Source organism: Benincasa hispida, chromosome 8 (genome assembly GCF_009727055.1).
Source record: "Benincasa hispida cultivar B227 chromosome 8, ASM972705v1, whole genome shotgun sequence".
In the NCBI taxonomy this organism is placed as follows: Eukaryota; Viridiplantae; Streptophyta; class Magnoliopsida; order Cucurbitales; family Cucurbitaceae; genus Benincasa; species Benincasa hispida.
Window position 1 is genome coordinate 37,602,855 of NC_052356.1, and position 21,283 is coordinate 37,624,137.

General features: G+C 36.7%; 1 protein-coding gene across 2 annotated transcripts in view; it reads left to right on the plus strand.

The window, feature by feature from the left end:
• The window catches only part of LOC120083139 (transcription initiation factor TFIID subunit 2), a 35,816-nt gene extending 16,375 nt beyond the window's left edge, over positions 1–19,441 (plus strand). For both annotated transcript variants that reach the window (XM_039038722.1, XM_039038723.1), the window contains exons 15-25: positions 4,394–4,519; positions 4,602–4,658; positions 4,916–4,995; positions 5,080–5,122; positions 5,965–6,051; positions 10,325–10,414; positions 16,544–16,602; positions 16,688–16,778; positions 16,879–17,044; positions 17,230–17,413; positions 18,143–19,441. In XM_039038722.1, the coding sequence (XP_038894650.1) occupies positions 4,394–4,519; positions 4,602–4,658; positions 4,916–4,995; positions 5,080–5,122; positions 5,965–6,051; positions 10,325–10,414; positions 16,544–16,602; positions 16,688–16,778; positions 16,879–17,044; positions 17,230–17,413; positions 18,143–19,289 (2,130 nt within the window). In that variant the 3' untranslated portion in view covers positions 19,290–19,441. The remainder of the gene's footprint in view (positions 1–4,393; positions 4,520–4,601; positions 4,659–4,915; positions 4,996–5,079; positions 5,123–5,964; positions 6,052–10,324; positions 10,415–16,543; positions 16,603–16,687; positions 16,779–16,878; positions 17,045–17,229; positions 17,414–18,142) is intronic.
• The last annotated feature ends 1,842 nt before the right edge of the window (positions 19,442–21,283 follow it).

The window sequence follows — 21,283 nt, forward strand, 5'->3', positions numbered from 1 at the left end:
AAATGTGAGAATCTACTGTGTGTAAAAGGACCACCTTGTATGCAAGTTGTGTCTTCCAGTGGTCTTCTAGCGTTAGAAGAAGTCGTGTCCACCTTCTCGGTTGATTCTGTGCCCACCCTATCTATCATCGTAGAAGAAGTTCCTAGGAAAGATTATGGTTCTCGGGTATTGGTGGCGGGACGATTCAAGGATGCTTCTACAAATCAAGAATTCTATTGACCGTGAAATTGTTGAACTAGTAAATCACTGCGAATCAGTCAAGGAACTATTGGAATATCTGGATTTTCTTTATTCAGGGAAAGAGAATATTAATAGAGTGTTTGATGTTTGTAAGACTCTATATCAACCTGATCAAGGAGAAAAATCCCTTACAAGCTACTTTATGGAGGTTAAAAATACATGCGTGGAATTCAATGCCTTGATGCCAATTAGCACGGATCCAAAAGTTCTAATGGCTCAACGTGAAAAGTTGTTTATCATGAGCTTTTTAGTAGGCCTTGCACTTAAATATGAGATGGCCAAAGATCAAGTGTTGTCAAGCTCAAATATCTCCTCGTTGGAAGAAGCTTACACTTGAATACTTCGTACTGAAAAGACAAGCAGTTACGTCATCTGATTCTAGCAGTGCTTTGATTGGGTGCACAAATGATTACAGAGGTAATAAGGGGGGTGAATCAAATAGCTTCAAAGGTCATCCAAATAACCAAAGATCAAATCCAGGAGGTATTGTTTGCTATTATTGTCATAAACCTGGCCATACGAAACGTGAATGCAAAAAATTGCTGAATAAGGGTCAGAGGATGCCATCACCCTTTGCTTATGTCGCCTCTACTCTTGATAATCTTGACAAGTCAATTACGATTTCTGCAGAGGAGTTTGCTAAATTTCAGCAGTATCAAGAGTCATTGAGGGCATCATCTTCTACTCCCATTACGGCCATCGCAGAGACAGGTAACATTTCTAAATGCCTTCTTTCTTCCACGTCAAAATGGTCATTGATTCTGGCTCTACAGACCATATGACAGGTAACCCTAGTTTATTCTCTAACCTTTGTACATCTACCTCTTCACCTAATGTTACTATAGCTGATGGAACCTCCACTCCTGTTTTAGGATTAGGAACTGTCCATCTTACTGAATCAATTTCTTTGTCATCACATTTAAATTTACCACATTTCTCGTTTAATTTGATTTCGATCAGTATACTCACTCGTGATCTTCATTGTTGTGTCTCCTTTTTTCCTGGTTATTGCTTAGTTCAGGATCTTATGACGAAACAGACTATTGGTAAAGGGCGTGAAGTTGGAGGTCTTCACATCTTTGAACCACAAACACCTACGGCCATCACATGCTCAAGTGTGTCGTCTCCCTTTGAAGAGCATTGTCGTTTGGGTCATCTGTTTATCTCTGTGTTGAAGAGTCTTCGTCCACAACTTCAACATCTGTCTTCTTTAGATTGTGAGTCATGTCAGTTTGCTAAATTTCATCGTTTGAGTTTGTATCCTCGAGTCAATAAACGAGCTAGTGCTCCTTTTGAATTAGTCCATTTTGATGTTTGGGGTCCTTGTCCTATTGAGTCCAAAGGAGGGTTTCAGTATTTTGTTACATTTGTCGATGACTATTCTCGTACTACGTGGTTATATTTAATGAAAAGTCGTTCTGAGTTACTTTCTCATTTTTGTAACTTCCATGCTGAAATCCAAACTCAGTTTAGTGGTGCTCTTAAAATCCTACGGAGTGATATTGCTAAGGAATATTTCTCTCATACACTCAAGTCTTATTTAGATGTCCATGGTATTCTTCATCAATCTTCTTGTGTCGATACTCCATCCCAAAATGGAGTTGCAGAACGAAAGAATCGTCATCTCCTTGAGACAGCCAGAGCTTTGATGTTTCAGATGCATGTTCCAAAATCCTTTTGGGCTGATGCTGTTTCCACAGCTTGTTTCTTAATAAATCGTATGCCTTCTTCGAGATACCTTTTCATACTTTATGCCTCAAGCAAAATTTGTTTCCCATTCCACCCAAAATATTTGGTTGTACCTGCTTTGTTTGGGATGTTCGGCCTCAGCATACCAAGCTGGATCCAAAGTCCTTAAAATATGTTTTCCTTGGTTATTCCCGTGTCCAAAAGGGGTATCGGTGTTATTGTCCTAGCTAAATAAATATTTTGTCTCTCCTGATATCACGTTTTTTGAACATATCTCATTTTTTCATCATCATTATTCTCTCCGAATAAGAGTCAGGGGGAGCATAAGGAAGTAGGAGATGATTTCCTTGTCTACACAGTTGCTTCTCCCTCCGATCCTCTTCCTGATTCATCTCTACCTGTGGCTATCTCTACTCTTCCACCCATCGTTAAGGTCTATACACGAAGACAACCTCCTTTAGTTCCATGCCCTGTACCAGAGTCTTCTTCGTAAGTGGATCTAGAAACGAGTGATGATCTCCCTATTGCTCTTCGTAAAGGTAAACGTACATGTGCTCATCCTATTTCCTCTTTTGTTTCATATAACCATTTGTCGCCTTTCACATATTCATTCATTGCATCCTTAGAGTCTGTATCCATCCCTAAGACTGTTCATGAGGCTTTGTCTCATCCTGGTTGGTGTGCCGCAATGGTGGAGGAGATGACTGCCTTAGATGATAATTGTACTTGAGATTTAGTTTCTCTTCCTGTAGGAAAGAAGGCTATCAGTTGCAAATCGGTGTTTGCAGTTAAAGTCAATCCTGATGGTTCTGTTACTCGGTTAAAAGCGCGCCTCGTAGCGAAAAGCTACGCACAAACTTATGGCGTTGACTATGCTGATACTTTTTCTCCTGTAGCCAAAATGGCATCTGGGAGGTTGTTTATTTCATTAGCTTCAATCAATCATTGACCTTTACATTAGCTTGATATTAAAAATGCATTTCTTCATGGTGATCTTCAAGAAGAGGTGTAAATGGAGCAACCACCAGGGTTTGTTGCTCAGGGAGAGAATGGAACAGTGTGTCGCCTTCGTAAATCCTTGTATGGATTAAAGCAGAGCCCACGAGCTTGATTTGGTAAATTTAATCAGGTGATTGAAAGCTTTGGAATGCGAAAGAGTAGGTTAGATCATTCAGTCTTTTTTAAGAGATCTGAGGGTGGTGTCATCTTGTTAGTTGTATATGTGGATGATATTGTGATTACTGGTGATGATGCTTCAGGTATCCAGTCTCTAAAGACCTTTCTTCATAGTCAATTCCATACTAAAGATTTGGGCATGTTGAAATACTTCTTAGGAATTGAGGTAATAAGAAGCAAGAAAGGAATTTTATTATCACAGAACTTGACTTGTTGACTGAAACAGGAAAGCTAGGGGCTAAGCCATGTAGTACCCCAATGTTGCCCAACTAAAAGATCCTGAAAGATATAGGAGGTTAGTGGGAAAACTTAATTACCTTACAGTGACTCGACCCGACATAGCCTATTCAGTAAGTATTGTGAGTCAGTACATGTCATGTCCTACAGTTGATCATTGGGCTGCATTGGAACAAATTCTTTGTTATTTGAAGGCTGCTCCCGAACGTGGTTTATTATATAAGGATTATGGTCATACTAATATTGAATGTTTCTCAGACGCTGATTGGGCAGGATCTAAAGAAGACAGAAGATCAACCTCAGGGTATTGTGTTTTTGTTGGTGGTAATTTGATTTCTTGGAAGAGTAAAAAGCAAAATGTGGTGTCACGTTCAAATGCAGAATCAGAATATAGAACAATGGCACAATCTGTGTGTGAATTGATTTGGATATGTGAACTTCTTGTTGAGTTGGGATTTGAAATCACCACACCGACAAAGTTGTGGTGTGATAATCAAGCAACACTTCATATTACGTCTAATCCAGTATTTCATGAAAGGACCAAAAATATTGAAGTTGATTGCCATTTTGTACGTGAGAAAATTCAACAAGGGTTGGTATCTACAGGATATGTGAAGACTGGAGAACAATTAGGAGATATCTTCACGAAAGCATTGGATGGAAGACGTATAGATTTTCTATGTAATAAGTTGGACGTGATTAACATATATGCTCCAACTTGAGGGGGAGTGTTATAATTCTATAATTAGGATTTTCCATTCTTGTAAATATTTTGTGATATTTTTCTTTTCTATGCCTTGTACACTTGTATATATTCATATCTTTGGTGAATGAATAAAACATTCAGATTCTTTTTCAAATCTAATAGTTTTACACTCTTCAACTAATATTGAATTCCACTTGTTGGGTCTTCAACAAATTTTCAAGCCCCATGCAGTTCATATTAAATTCAAACCCATCAGCTTAAAGCTAAAGGTTGATTGATGATTTAACAATTGTGTACATGTATTTTTACGTAAAATATTTACTCCAATTTGTCTTTCATTATCAGATCAATCAATTAGAGAAGGACAAGGATGTCATTGCCCAAGCACAAGCAATCGCGACCTTAGAGATGTTGCCTCAACCATCTTTTGCTGTTGTTAATGCTCTGAACAATTTCCTGAGAGACCCCAAGGTCATAAATCTTTTTGAGATACAGTTATTTATCATCTTTTAAACTTACAATGGATTGTGAGTAGCTGAACTTTGGTATGAAGGCCTTCTGGAGAGTAAGAATTGAAGCAGCAGTGGCAATGGCCAAAACAGCCTCAGAGGTATTATTGCCATTATTTTATTTCAGACTTGAACGCTTAACTGAAACCTTTATTTCTTTATCTAAATTGGTTCTACAGCAATTTATCTACTTATTTATTGACTATTCCTTGTTGGAAGGTTAAATAACGATTCCTCATTTTTCCAACCCAGTGGAACGTAGACATTCAGGAGCTATAAATTTGTCACTTAACCTGTGTAAACTGTAAAGTAACGCAGGTTCCTCATTCTTTTAGTTGAATTTGACTTTCTTCTGCAGGATACTGATTGGGCTGGTTTGCTTAATTTGATTAAATTTTTTAAAAGTCAGAGGTTTGATGCAGATACTGGACTCCCCAAGTAAGATCCAAAAGAGTTTTGTTTTAGTGAGTTTACTTTTGGATCGCCTATTATGACTCTTTCTTTTTCTGATATTCTTACCAGGCCAAATGAATTTCGTGATTTTCCGGAGTATTTTCTTCTTGAGGTAATGCAATGAGGTAGGATTTGTAATGTGTTGTGGAACAGCCTATTTGGTTTCCACAGTTCTGAAATGGTTCTTGTATAAACCATATGAAGCCATAAAATTGTCACAATTTGTTGCATATCCTTTCTGGATATCTTATGTGGGCATCGGTTATTCAGATAATACTCATGCAAAACAACCTGATACTAATACTATGAAAATCATTAAAATGATACCTAAATAATTCCAATTAAATCAGATACTCTCCAAGTGGATATAATCTTGAAAGCTTTGTCGTTCTCTTTCTTCCAGATTGTTTAAAAGATGACATTGTTGCCTATTTTTTACGTTCTGCTGTCTCTACAGTCCTATTCTTTTCTATATAGAGTTTGAATTGACCTTCATGCAGACTACATACAAACAATGCACAATAAGGAGTGGCTTATTTTATGAGCATTTTCAGAATATGCATCTAATGATCTAAAGGACTTTTTCGTCGGTCTGTGCTGTGGTCATTGATGATTTCAGAATATTTTGTATGCTCTTTTTGTACTCTTAATAACATTACGAGGCGGTCCCCACGACTCATGCCCATAATTAAGAACATGAGCACATACTTAGAAGTGAATATTGTCTGAGTTAAAGTTGATGTGTGCATCACTGATTGAATGAATCCTTCAATCACGTCTAGATATTAGAAATCTAGGATTGTTGGTTGATCGTTGTTTTTTACTTTATTTGAGTGACAATTTCTGTACACTTAATTTTTTACTTTATTTGGTTCTCACTCGAATACTAAGGTGCTATATTTTTCCTTGTGTGCGCATGTGTGGTTCTTTCTTCCTTTTTGGGGGTTCTTATAGGCCATTCCTCATGCTGTTGCTATGGTCAGGACCTCTGACCAAAAAAGCCCTAGAGAAGCTGTTGAGTTTGTTTTGCAACTTTTGAAGGTAGTGTTCTTTCTGCTTGTTTTCATGAGCGGGCCAATATGTTTGACCCAAAAAAAAAAAAAAATCTTGATTTTCACCCTGCTTGTTTGTTTAATGCTCTTTAATGCTCCGTGTTTGTTTACAAGGGGTTACATGGGAGTATTTAGGTTTGTATGTACTTGAATTTTCCTGTAAATGGTGATGCTATTCTTTGAACTTGACAGTTGGCCAATAGTGAATATGAGAATGATAAACAAGTTTTCGTTTTTTAACTATGATGTTTTTGCCAAGTTGTCTAGATTTAAGGTTCAACTATTTAATTATGTAAACAGTAGACAACAGATGCTTTGGAAGCTGAAAAACTGCTTTATACGTAACTATTATATGTATTGGTTCTTTCTCCTCTTGATGTTTATCTGAATTTAAACTAAATCTAAGAGGCTTAACTAGTGATTATCTTCTTGAGTAATTTAGTTTTGTTAATACCTTAATAATTGACGCAGGCAAATTAGTGAGAAATGGTATTTTTTTTCCTCATCAGTTATTGTACTTTTTTGTATTTGGTTCTGGAATGATAAAATATTTAATTAAGACTTGGAATAAAGAAGCCAGTAAAAAAGGAAAACAAATCCACCAAATAGGAGCAAACCAAGATTTGATAACTTGGAATAAAGCAGTCAGTAAAAAGGGGAAGGCAATAAAATCCAACCAAAAAATAAAGGAGAAACACAAAAAAGTTACAAAAAAATTTCTAGTGGTCCAATTACGTAGGGAGCTCTTTTTAAAAATCGTTTGGTGGCTGATTTTTGGTATGATCTGGAAGCTAGGTCTCTTTTTCTTTTGGTTTCTGTCATGTGTTGACCGATAGATAAGCGGTGGATGTTTCCTCTCCCCCGTCTTTGATATGAGAGGTTGACTTTAGGTTGGGAAGGGAAGGGTTCGGACTCCTTACCCCTTTGGGTGGTCTTTCTTGTAATTCCTTCTTTCGTTGTTTATTGGACCTTTCTCCTAACAGTGTGTCTATCTTTTCTACTATGTGGAGGATAAAGATTCCATAGAAGGTTAGGTTCTTTAACTTGCAGGTGTTACATGGTCAAGCTAATAATTTGGATCGACTTTCGAGGAAGTTTCCCTTATTGGCCCATTCTGTTATTCTCTCTTGGAAGGTAGATGATAACCTCGAGCATATTCTTTACCTCTTTGGAGGTGTGAGTATGCAAGATCTGTTTGGCTTAGCCTTTTTAGACTTCCAGTTTCAAGCTTGCCCATCATAGGGTTGGGAAGGAAGTTTCCCAAATTTTCCTTTTAGGCTAGTTTTCATGGCTAGTCAGGTTTGTGCTATTTTGTGTGATCTTTAGGGAGAGAGGAATGGTAAAACATTTAAAAGTTTGTAACAAAGCTCTATTGGCTAAGTGGCTTTGGCGTTTTGCCCCTAAATTCAAATCTTTGTGGCATAGAATCATTGTGAGTAAGCATGGTACTCATTCCTTTGATTGGGTGGTGAAGGGGGTTAAGGGCACACGCTGGAATCCTTGGAAAGATATAATGATCAAGCTTCCTTTTCCCATTTGGTTCGTTATATTGGGGGATGGTAAGGAAATGTATTTTTGGGAAATCGGTGGGTTGGGGATAGTCCCCTTTGCTTTGCATTTTTATATCTTTATCACTTGTCTTCCTTTAAAAACCGTCCGGTCTATGACTTTTTGGTTTGGTCGGGGAGCTCTGTGTCCTTTTCTTTCGGTTTTAGTTGCCATTTGTTCAATAGGGAGACAATGGAGGTGACCTCTTTTCTTTCTTTGTTGGAAAGGTGCAATTTTAGGGAGGGGAGAAGGGATGTTCACATGTGGATAGCTGATCCTATGGATGGGTTTTCTTGTAAATCGTTATGTAGAATGTTGCTGGATCTCTCTCCTGTTAGTGAGTTGGTTTTTGATGTGGTTTGGAAGATGAAGATACCAAAGAAAATCAGGTTCTTTACTAAGAGGTTTTGCTTAATTGTTTGAACTCTTTGGATAGGCTTGCTAAGAAGATGGATCCGTTAAGGGTCCTTTTTGCTGTATTCTCTATTGGAAGGCGAAGGAAAATCACCTTCTTTGGGGTTGCCAGTTTGCGAGGTCTATGTGTAGTTGTTTCTTGCAAGAGTTTGATATTCAAATTGTTGGCTAGAGGGATATTCGAACGATGATCGAGGAGTTCCTCCTCCATCTGTCGAGAGATGGCTCATTTGTTGTGGTCTGGTGGGGTGTGCGCTGCTTTGTGGGACATTTAGAGTGAGAGGGTGTTTAGACGGTTGGACAAGGACCCTAACGAGGTTTGGTCCTTAGTGAGGTTTCATGTTTCGCTTTAGGCTTCGGTTCCGAAGCGCTCTCTCTCTCTCTCTCTCTCTTTTTTTTTTTTTTTTTTTTTTGTAATTATTCACTAGGCAACATCTTACTTAACTGAAAACCCTTTCTCTAGTGGGTTGTTTTGTGGGCTTATTTTTTTTGTATGCCCTTGTATTCTTTCACTCTTTCTCAATGAAAGTTGTTTTCAATAAAATAAATAAATAAAAATAAAGGTTTGGAGAGCGATTCTTCAAATGCTTGGTCCTTCGATAGATTTCATGTTCCTCTTTAGGCTTCGACTTTGAAGAGAACAAACTTTTCACTGATATAATGAAAAGAGACTAATTGCTCAAAATACAATGCTCGAGATACAACAATACGAGATAATTATAATAATTCGAAGTTCTATGGATCAGTTGGTGCACGAGAACATCTCAACTAGGTCGATACCTCCATAGCACCCTCATCATATCCATTTACAAGATGAAACTAACGAACAAAAATAGAGGCTACTAGTTGATTATAAAGAAGGTATAAAAGCACTCCAATTGAGCAAAATGTTCTGAATAGAATAATCAGCAAAAAAATTTGGACTGAGAGCACTAAGAGGTAGCTAATAAGCGGGCTGAACCAAAACTGTCTGACCATTCAGTAGCCTTGTTGTGGAATACTCTTTGGTTTTGCTCAAACCATATTTCTGAAATCATGGCTTTAACCGCATTTGACCAAAGAATATAAGCCCTTATATTCTTTCATTTTTTTTTCCTCGAAGAGCGGTTGTTTTTTCCATTAAAAGAAGTCTTCAATTGTTGAGAATTAAAAACAAGGGGTAATTACAAAACACCATAAAGAGATACTAAAATGATCCATGGACTCCTTGGACCACACCTTCCCCCAGAACTATGAATTCATGTAAACGTTCTCTTATTTCTCTAAATAGGGTAGGGTGACATGTAACAGACAACCCTTTATCCCAAATTGAAACGGCAAGTAGCAAATCTGTAGTAGATGATTCAAATCCTCAGAAGCAAAAAAAAAAAAAAATTGTTATTAAAAAAAAAAGAGAAGAAGAAAAAGAAAAAAGAAAAAAATCCTCAGAAGCACAACCGCATCAACACATCATTGAGGCCTAACATAGACCTCTGGGTAAAGTCAACAGTGTTAATCCTCCCCAGCCGGGTAAAAAATGTTAACTTTTTGGGGATTTTGACTTCCAAAGAGGAAATAGGAGGAATTGGAAGAAACAATGGCATTTAATTTGCGCAAAATGGAGTAATGAGAGAACACACAATGGCCATTTATTCAGAGATTCTTTTTCCTCTTTTGATAGATTGTTGGATTTGGTTTTGCCATTGTTTTTTATTGGTGCAAAACTAACCACCCATTTACTCATTTAAGTTTATCTTATTTAATTTCCAATTGGTGTTGAAATCACCTATTGATGTTGGAGTTTCTCTTTATTTCATTCATCAATGAAATGTTTCTTATCTTAAAAAAAAAACCAAGAATTTCAAGGCTCATGACAGTTATGAAATCCATTCGACAGAGGCGCCAAAGAAGACACCTCAGAAGTTTTCTTTTTGAACAATGTTTTTAGTATGTGGCGGGGGAATATTCACATGGCTCTGAGGAATATGGCGATACAACATTTTAAAACGATGCTACATCACAAAAATGCGCTAGTACTTTGAAATTTCAATAGGGGAATATAAACTGAAGATTTGGGGTAATTTTTAGACTTTTCTCGGGGAATGCCAAAAAGAGAATCGTTATCTTATGATGACCACTGTTATTATAATTATTATTATTCTTTTTATTTTTAAACAACCTCTGCATGTAGTTGGGGTAGCATAAAAATTATAACTTAATTTTCTTTTTGATATTATGTTTCTTTTCCTCTCCTTTTTTTTTTTTTTCAAAATTTTGTTTGTGATTCATTTTTAAATACCAATTTCTTTGTATTTTGGTAGTACAACGACAACAATGGGAATCCGTACTCTGATGTTTTCTGGTTGGCTGCACTAGTCCAGTCAGTTGGTGAGCTTGAATTTGGGCAACAGGTTGGAATGTACTCTTCTCTGCTTGTATCATTTGATAGTTTCTTGATATGATATGTTGTAGAACTTAATTTTCTATCTCTTAGTTATTGTTTATATGACTGCACCCAGTGCTGAATTTTTTAGTATTTTGCCCACTTCAAATCTAATGGATGGTTGCCATCGTAGTTACAAAAGTTCCATTTGATAACAAATTTGTTTTCTGTTTTCTGTTTTAAAACGTGAAGTTTGTTTCCTAAACCTTTGTCTTCGTCATCCTTGCACCAAATTTAGCTCGAGAATTTCTCAACTTAAGAGGAAATCTCGTCTTCTTAAACCACCAGAACAATCTTTGCTCATATATGTGGACACCGCCATTTCAAGGCAATCTACTTGCTCTAAAATATAAATGACTACATTCCCAAAACCCATTTATTATTACACTTGTTCTGCAATCCCTATTCAACCTTTATGTTCCTTTTTGGTAATGGGGTTACTGTACATCTGTGTGGTCTTTCATGGGTGGGTGTTTTTGCTGGAAAATATTAATCTCTCTTATTTCTCTTAGGAGGAAAGAGTTTCTTAAATAGAAGAACACCCCGAAAAAATAAAAATACAGCAAATATAATAAAATAAGATACGACAAATATAATGCAAAAATACTAAAAAGGAAATAATCAACACTTCCCCTCAAGCTGATTTGAAGATATCATTCATGGCCAGCTTGTCAATCAAATTGTTGAACTACCACTTTGGAAGACCTTTAGTTAACACATCTACAATTTGCTATGTTATCGGAAGGTAGGGGATACATATTATTCTTGCATCAAGCTTCTCCTTTATGAAGTGTTTATCAACTTCAATATGTTTTGTCCTATCATGAAGGATTGGATCGTGGATAATGGAAATTGCTAACTTCTTCTTATCCATACGCCTTCACAAATAGTATGGGCTAATGCCCTAAATTATGCTTCAACACTACTTTTTGCAATCACACTTTGTTTTTTACTTCGTCAAGTAACCAAATTTCCTCAAACAAAAGAGTAATAACTCGAAGTGGATCTTTTATTAGTCGTGCTACCTGCCCAATCAGTATCAGTGTAAACCTCAACATGTAGGTGGTCATACTTCATGAATAATATACCTTTTCATGGAGTACCTTTTAAATATCTCAAAATTCTATAAATTGTGTCAAAGTGAATGGGCTCGGGAGAATGCATGAACTGACTTACCATACTAACTGTAAAAACAATGTCAGAACATGTGTGAGAGAGGTGTATGAGTCTCCCTACAAGTTTATGGTACTTTTCCTTTTTTTTTACATCTTTCTTAGTTGCAGCTACCAATTTTAAATTCTGCTCAATGGGAGTTTCTGCTATCTTGTAATCAAGTAAACGTGTCTCGTTCAGTAGGTCAAGAATATACTTCCTTTGGTCGACAAGAATGCCATTTTTGGACCTGACAACTTCCATGCCAAGGAAATACTTCAAGGATCCCAGGTCGAAATCATTAACAAGTTTTTTTCTTCAAGATATTCAGTCCTGTCTCATTATTACTTTTAAGTATGATATCATCAAGATACACTATCAACCCAACAATCTTGCCATTTCTAGTATATTTATAAAACATAGTATGATCAGCTTGACTTTGACTGAATCCATAGCTAGTGACTGCCTTTCCCAAACATTCAAACTATGCTCTAGAAGATTGTTTAAGACCATATAATGATTCTTTAATTTGCACACTTTATTAATCCCGAGATCCACCTCAAAACCAGGTGGCAAATCCATAAACACCTCTTCTTTAAGATCCCTATTAAGGAAGACATTTTTAACATCAAGTTGATAAAGAGGCCAATTTAAATTGTTTGCAATAGAAGCAGGATTTTGTTAGAATTAATTTTAGCAACCGGAGCAAATGTTTCTTGATAATCAATTCCATAGGTCTGAGTGAACCCCTTGGCCACCAATCTGGCCTTGTACCATTCAATACTTCCATCAGCTTTACACTTTACAGTGAACACCCATTTGCATCCTACTGTTTTCTTATATTTTAGTAGTTTAACTATGTCCCATATGCAATTTTGTTTCGGTGCATTAATCTCTTCCATCACTGAGTTTCCAATTCAAATCATTTGGAGCCTCCTGAATATTCCTTGGAACAAATAGGTTGGTTATTTTAGATGTGAAGACTTGGTTATTTTATGACAGACAATCTATGATAAGAAAGATTGCAATGGGATATTTGGTACATTTACGAGTACCTTTCCTATGGGCAATTGGAATATCAAGATCAGAGACATCAGGTAAAGGATTATGAGAAGGCGAACCAGGAGAAATAGAAGTAGAGTGTCTAATACCTGGATCCTCAAGATCATTCATCGGACCATGGTCTTGCAATAAGTCAATTGTTTGATCTCACTCTCTTTGAGTCAAGTTTCTTCTAGTATAAACTTGAAGTTCAAGATTTTGACCTGTCAAGTCAGTTTGTAGTGTCTTTCCCCCTAAAGAAGAACTTCCAACTTTTGGCATTGAAGGACTAGAACTTATAATTTCAGAACAAGTGATGTTTGGGAGAGGTGAAGTGTCCCAAAAATTATCTTCAAGGTTGGATGTCTCCCCTGAAGAGAATTTGGGCTAAAATATGGTTGATTTTCCAAAAAAGACGCATCCTACTTTCAAAATACTTGTTGGTCAAAGGATCACAACATTTGTAAGCCTTCTTATGAGAGACATAGCCTAAAAAAATGCATTTAATGGCTCGAGGATCAAGTTTAGTGTTAGAAAGAGTAGGGTAAGAATATAAGCAATACCCCTAAATAATTTTAATGGTAAGTCAGAATACAGTCGGGCATTAGGAAAACACTCTCGGAAGTGACTCAGAGGAGTTTTAAAATTCAAAACCTTAGACGACATGAGATTTATTAGGTATGCAAGCATCACCCCACAAATATTTTGGAATATTCATAGAAAACATAAGGGCACGAGCAACTTCAACTAAGTGTATTTTTTCGCTCAATTATGCCATTCTGCTAAGGAGTATCGCGACATGTAGCTTGATGAAAATTACTCTTATCTTGTAAAAAATTGGTTAATTGTTTATTAAAATATTCAGTGTCATTATTAGAATGAAGAATACGAATTTTAGTTTGAAATTGAGTCTCAATCATATTGTAAAACCGAACAAAAACCTCTTTGACCTTGACTTTTTTGTTAACAAATAGAGCCAAGTTAGACAAGTGTGATCATCTATAAAGGTAACAAACCAACACTTACCACTATGAATCAAAACTTTAGACGGATCCCAAAAATCAGTGTGTGAATTAAGGAAAAAGGTGATGAAGCGTTGTAAGGTCTAGGCAAATAAGTGGACCGATGATGTTTGGCAAAAATACAACTTTCACAATGAAAAATTGAACAATCAAATCCTTTAAATAAACCGGGAAACAAATATTTTAAGTAGAAGAAATTTGAATGTCCTAATCTACGATGCCAAAGCATGATAGTTTCTTTAGCAGAAGGAGAACAAACACTACACAAACCTTGAACTTTTTTATGACTAGCTGAAACTTCATCAAAGTAATAGAGACCATCAATCATCCTAGCACGCCCAATCGTCCACCCGAGTCCTGATCCTGGAAGATACAATGAGTTTCACAAAAGATATTTACTAAAAGATAACAAATTGCAAGCTAATTTTGGAACATGAAGAACAAATCATAATGTAAGTTTTATAGTCAAAGGAATAGTTCCTTTTCATGCAATAGAGGTGAAACTACCATTGACAATTTAAATTTTTTCATTGCAATACACGAGGGAATATGAATCAAATAAACAAGAGGAGCTAGTCATATGATCAAAGGCTTCGGAATTGAGGCAAGAGAGAGCCTGAGAACAAGTACTTGATTGTGCCAAGTAAACACTAGGATTACCAGATGATGAATTGGTCTCTAGCATCTTCAGAATTTGATCAATCTGCTCTTCAGTAAATGGGCTGGAGTCAAGAACATTAGCATTAGAGGTATGCTGATGGGAATTCCTCTCACTTTGCTTAGAACTTTTCCAATTTGCAGTTTTTCCATGAAGTTTCCGACAAGTTCATGCGTATGTTGAGGTTTATTGCAGTGGTCGCACCAGACACGAGACTTTTCAAGTGGCTTGTTGGATTGATCAGACGCCTTCAGTTTGTCACCAATGCAGAGCATTCAACTTAATCAATAGTTTTTTTTTTCCGATCATAACATTCCTGTGGCTTTCTTCCCTACGAACTTCAGAAAACACATCATTAATAGTTGGAAAAGTAGTTTTCCCAAGTATCCTACCTCTAACGTCATCAAACTCAACATTGAGACCAACAAGGAATTTGTAAATGCGACCATCTTCAACAGTTTTCTTATAGTGCTTTTGGTTCTCTGTAGATTTCCTGTTTCCGGTCATACATATTAAAGAGATCAAGGTCTTGCCAAATAGGGACTAAAAGTTTTGTGTAACTGATTGGCTTCCTTGTTGTATATCATCCAATTTAAGATTCAACTTAATCACCTGTGACTTGTTGCCCAAATCAAAATACATTTGAATCACACTATCCCATAATTCCTTGGCAGTAGAGTAACACATAGTTACAACTGGCGTCTTCAACCATGGAATTTACAAGCCAAGTCACGATCATGGAATTTTCAACATCCCACACAACAAATGAAGTCATCTAGGCTAGGGGCGATTGTTTATTTAGTGATGTAACTAATCTTCCCTTGTTCACGAATATACATCCGAACACTTTGGGACCAATGAAGAAAAATTTCCCTATTAAGTTGAATGGTGGTTATTTGGACAGTGGGACTGTTGGAATGGATGCAATTGTCAACGACTTTAGCAATAGGTGTCTTAATGTCTGGCATATTGTGGCGGTGAGTGGTAGCAAGCAGTGGACGACAATGCAATAGAGACCGGCCGATGAAGATAACTTGCGGTCGAGTTAGAAGAGGTGCGAACTTGTGAGCGCAGAGATGCGAAATCGCAAGGGCAGAGACGCATTGCAGGTAGATCGCGAATGTTGACCGGCGGAAGAGAGTGGGCAGCTGCGTAGAGATCAAGGTCTTGCCAAATAGGGACTGAAAGTTTTGTGTAACTGATTGGCTTCCTTGTTGTATATCATTCAATTTAGAATTCAACTTAAACACCTGTGACTTGTTATCCAAATTAGAATACATTTGAATCACACTATCCCATAATTATTTGGCAGTAGAGTAACACATATAGTTACAACTAACGTCTTCAACCATGGAATTTACAAGCCAAATCATGATCATGGAATTTTCAGCGTCCTACACAACAAATGAAGTCATCTGGGCTAGGGGCGATTGTTTCTTTAGTGATGTAACTAATCTTCCCCTGTCCACGAATCTGAACACTTTGGGACCAACGAAGAAAATTTTCCCTATTAAGTTGAATGGTAGTTATTTGAACAGTGGGTCCGTTGGAATGGATGCAATTGTTGATGACTTTAGCAATAGGTGTCTTAATGTCCGACATATTGCGGCGGTGAGCGGCAGAAAGCAACGGACGACAATGCAGACGAGATCGGCTGATGAAGATAACCTGCAGTCAAGTCTGAAGAGGCGCGAACTTGTGAGGGCAGAGATGCGAAATTGCAAGGGCAGAGACGCGCTGTAGGTAGATCGCGAATGCTGACCTGTGGAAGAGAGTGGCAGCTGCGAAGAGACGACCGGTGGCGGCAGCGGCAGCAAGGCTAGGCTTGTTTTTTTTTTTTTTTTTTTTTAAGTTTTTTCAGAAAATTAGGGTTTTTAAGGTTTTTTTTGGGGTTTCAAAAAATTTAATGCGCTGGAAAATATTTCTCTCTCTTATTTCTCTTAGGAGGAAAGAGTTTCTTAAATAGAAGAACACCCCATTAGAAATAAGGAAAAGTAAAAATACAGTAGATATAATAAAATAAGATACAGCAAATATAATACAAAAAATACAATGGAGAATATCACTAAAAGGGAAATAATCAACAGTTTCCAATGAGCCCTTAATAAAATTAACCTATTTGTTTAGATAAGTCATTTTGCCTCTGCTTTTATTGGCCATGTTTCTTTCTCTACCTAGACCCTTGTTTTAATTTCTTTTATTTTTCTTCCTTGATAAATTGCAGAGCATTCTCTTTTTAGCATCGCTTCTTAAAAGGATTGATAGACTTTTGCAGTTTGACAGGTTGGTCAACCTATTGGTATTTGATTATATGGAGTGTGTTTATGAAGAAACTAGATCTTATGCATCTCTAAATGATATGTGACAGGCTGATGCCTAGCTATAACGGGATCTTGACTATTAGCTGCATCAGAACCTTAACCCAGATTGCACTGAAACTATCTGGACTTCTCTCTCTTGTAAGTTTTTTCTTGCCTTCATATTATTAGTCAAGAGGTGCACTTTATAATGATATTCTATTCCACAAGAGTATCATATTGTATTTTAAACTTCCTACAGGATCGTATTTCTGAACTGATAAGACCTTTTCGAGATTTTAGTTCCATGTGGCAAGTTCGAATTGAGGCAACCCGAGCGCTTCTCGATCTTGAGTACCACTGCAACGGAATTGATGCAGCATTGTTGTTGTTTATCAAATATTTAGAAGAAGAGAGTTCCTTGCGAGGTTTGATTCTGCCATTCATCTTTCTGTCTCGNACCACCATATACTCTTCAAGTTATCCCTAGTCTTCTATGCTTTTGATCTCTTGTTTTGTTTAATTATTCGTTCATTCAAATGACCATTCCATTTATTTGTTCCATATAAATGGGTTTTCTCTAAGCGTAAGAAAGAAAGTTCTCATATTGCAGGGCAAGTGAAGCTGGGGGTCCAAGTTATGCGTTTATGTCAGATAATGCGAAGATCTGATTCAAATGATGTAGTCAATAATGACACTCTTGTTGCTTTGCTCCTCCTACTTGAAGGCCAGATGGCATTTAACAATGTCTATCTTCGTCACTACTTGTTCTGTATTTTACAAGTCCTTGCAGGAAGGTGGGTACCCTTTTCCCTGGTAACCCAAGCGTTGAATTGAGTAGAGACGGGAATACATAATTGCTCTCACTCGTAGTTCAATGCAAGCTTTACTGTTTTGTACTTAATTATTGTATTTTTTTTCCTTTTTTTTTTCTATTATTTTTATCCCCCTGACCATGTTTCTGTGACAAACAGAAGACAAATGGGCTTAACATGCCAAGTAATGCTTTAAATCGTTGGTAGGTCTAATAGATTTAACTTGTGCGTCTTCATTTTCCGCTACTATGTATCCAAGCTTGTTTCAAGTGGATCTTTGGGGATAAGTGTCATCGGCTTCTCCAATAGTCTTCATGAGAGGGCACGTTACGGTTCTGTCTGCTATTGACATTTTCCTTACATTTTTCTACTGTATTCAATTAGTCTGACCTTAATGTTCCTGCACTAAGAAGAGATGCTCTTTACTTAACTGAAGCTGTCTTTAGTAGCGCCTGTGTTGGTTTTGTATATAACCATCAGTATGGATTTCCTAGAGAATATAGCATGATGGACTTTGATGTATTAGTCTGATAAAACATGGTCTAGGGCTATGCTAATGTTTGTTATGTATTAGTCTGACCTTAATGATGTCAACGGTTTTAGTCTGACCTTAATGATGTCAACGGTTTTGTTATTTATTTATTTATTTGTTGTATTCCTTTTTTGACAAAGCATCGTTTCGTATAAACTCTCTTTTTACTTCATTTTCAGGCCCCCAACACTTTATGGAGTTCCTAGAGAATATAAAACATTGCATATGGGTGACACGGGAACTTGCAGTGAACAGAAGAGGATGTTAACTTCTCTCATTCCTGAATTCAATCCACCAGAGCCATCATCAGTCTCTGCAGTGGCGCCTATGCCGTATATTCCAGCAACTCTGTCATCAGAACCACTTCATACTCCTACACTAAGGCCTGACAGCTTGGCAATTCCCGAGCTTTCCAAGGAAGGAGGAGCAATTGCAGAGGTTCCTAAGCAAGCTAGGGCAATAGCAGAAGCTCCCAGAGAAGCAGCCTCTGTTTCCAACAGTCACGAGAGGAAGTTGCCGGTTGTTAAGATCAAAGTCAGATCGTCTGCTGCTACAAGTAGAGCAGATGCTGATAATCTGACCACTGAAAGATCTCATGCTGCACCTCGTGAAACAGATGTTGGTCCCAGTAGTTCCGTTTCTGTTGACGCACCCCAAAGAAATATTGCTGAGGCTACAAGTATCAGCAACCATATTCTAGAGGAAGTTAACTCCTGTCACGATCGCGGGTCTCACATGACAGCCAGCATTGGCAGTGCAAAACTTACAAGTTATGGTGACGAACTCGAGAAGGAGTTCCAATGCACGGCTGATTCCAGTAGGGCTTTTGGACATTTTCAGCCAGAAGATCCTTCGTCATCGAGCATCATACAAGATAACAATATTGATGCTGATGCACAGAAGTATGCAAGTCTTCAGACACTTTCTTTACCACAGCATGATCATGGCTTAGCCTCTTCGCACTCTCGCCATGGGAAAAAGGAAAAGAAGAAGAAAGACAAAGAAAAGAAACGTAAACGAGAACATAAAGAACATCGCAACGATCCTGAATACATTGAGCGCAAACGGCTGAAGAAAGAGAAGAAACAAAAAGAAAAAGAGATGGCAAAGCTATTGATTGAAGAGGTGAAGCCACTGCCAATTGCAATGCCTCGAATAAAAGAACCACCAACCAAGTCAACACCCGTGCAGTTGGAAGCAAACGAACCTAGTGGATCAAGATTAATAGTAGGAGTTCATAGTAAGCCCGAGGCATCAGAAGGTACTACTTCTGCTGCCCCCAAACTTAGAATTAAATTCAAAAATCGGACGCTGAACAATTCATAATGGATGTAATCAGCTCTTCTTCTTACATTAGTTGAAATCCTTCCCAATTGTTGGCTCTCAACCTTAATCCTCTTCGAGGCTAGGTATATAATCTGAGCTCTGTGATATAGCACAATGAAATTCAATCAATCAAAGTCCCTCCTTTATCACAATTCTTCACTGCGAGTTATTCTTGACATTTTTTATCCTCCATCACAAAGCAGTACATAAGTTATCATTTCTTTTGTTATTATCTGCTTACATTGAAATGAAGATAAATCATTCTAGTCACAATTGCGCATAATTCAATTAGTTGGAACCTTAGAATGGTGGCTACAAACAACCTTAGATTCGGCTACAGTGAATGAATGGAATCCCAAAATCAGGCTAGACAGAAGAGTTCCAAGTGCACGGTTTAACCTATTGGGTGAAACTTGAAAGATGATATAACCTAAAAGATAAAAGGAGAAATCTTTTGGAATAAAACCGTCTTTATTTTGAATAAAAGATTCTCATGAGATTTTTTTTAAAATTTTTTTTTTTTTTATATAGAATTGGAAGTAAACTAATCCTAATTTTAATTAATCAAAGAAACTAACCCTAAGTTTAATAAATTTAGGAAATGAATCTTAATTTTATTAAAATTAATCTTAATCATAATCAGACATCTTAATTTACTCCAATCCTATTAATCATAATGCCATTTCCATATCAACTGGGCCAGCTTTTGGGTATCAATTGTACCGATCAAAAAGAAGTTTCTTACTGCAAGATTGAAGACTTCAACAGAAGAATTCTAGCGTACATATCCACAAATGGGCCTTGAATAGTTTTATTTTGTTTTGGATGAAGGATTGAGCCTTAGGACTTGAAGAAGAAAGTACATTTGTTTATTGCATTATGCTCAAATTGACTTGACTCATTAATAAGTCATTTTTTTTGGGGGAAAATTGTAAAAAGTATCCTTAAAATAGGATAATAGTTGCAATTATATCCTCAAACTTACAGAAATATTAAAATTGGACCCTCAAACTTATACAATTACAGAAATCGTAGAAATTGTAACAATTGTATAAGTTTGAGGGTTCAATTTCTATCATTTGGGGGTCCAATTTCTACTATTGTAAATTTGAGGATGCAATTTAACACGTAAAAGTTTGAAGGACCAATTTTTATTTTATAATTGAAAGCTTGAAGGTTTGTAACTACCACTATACTTCATGAGTGGTTTTTGATTAGATAAAAGAAAAATATTCCACATCACTAGATTAACTAAGGAATAGATATTCTCAGGGCAGCACAACGCTACAATCATAAGCCTCGATTTTTCATCCTTTTCATGTAGGAGGAAAAAATTGCATCTCTCTTATCTTAGTTGATTAACATTCACAATGTTATCGGAAAAAATTCTCTAAATTTTTAGAATTGGAAGATTTATATATGAAGAGTTCAAATCAACAATTATTTCTCTAAATTTCTCTTAGTTGCTTTAAAATGCTTGGCCCGCCATTCTTCTCACTACAAAGATCAAAGCAAGATCCAAAAGTCGAGTGACAGTAGAACCGAAGGAATAAACATTAATTTTATGCATAAAAAGAACAAAAAACAAAGAAGGTACTAGAACAACAAAAGGAAAAAGAAAAAAACAAAAAAAAAAAAAAGAAAAAGAAAGTGAAAATTTAGTCAAAACAAAGGACAGAAGAGACGTGTTAGGTTTACAGAAATCTTTTAGTAGACTGTTTGAGTTTTACAATAAATGTTGATGGTTAGGCTACTCTATCACACACTGCAAAATAAATAATTAAATTGCTAAAATAAAAATTGAATTACACAAAATCAGTATTTAGATTTTGTTGTTTGTTCCATTGGATATTGCATTATTTCAGAACAGCCACCAGATTCTCTTATCCCTACTTTTCTTCTGCATAAACGTGTCAAGTGTCAACTGCTCATTCACTTGAGGGCCCAACAATTTACTCCATCACCATTTAAAACCATTGAAAAATCTTCCTTTT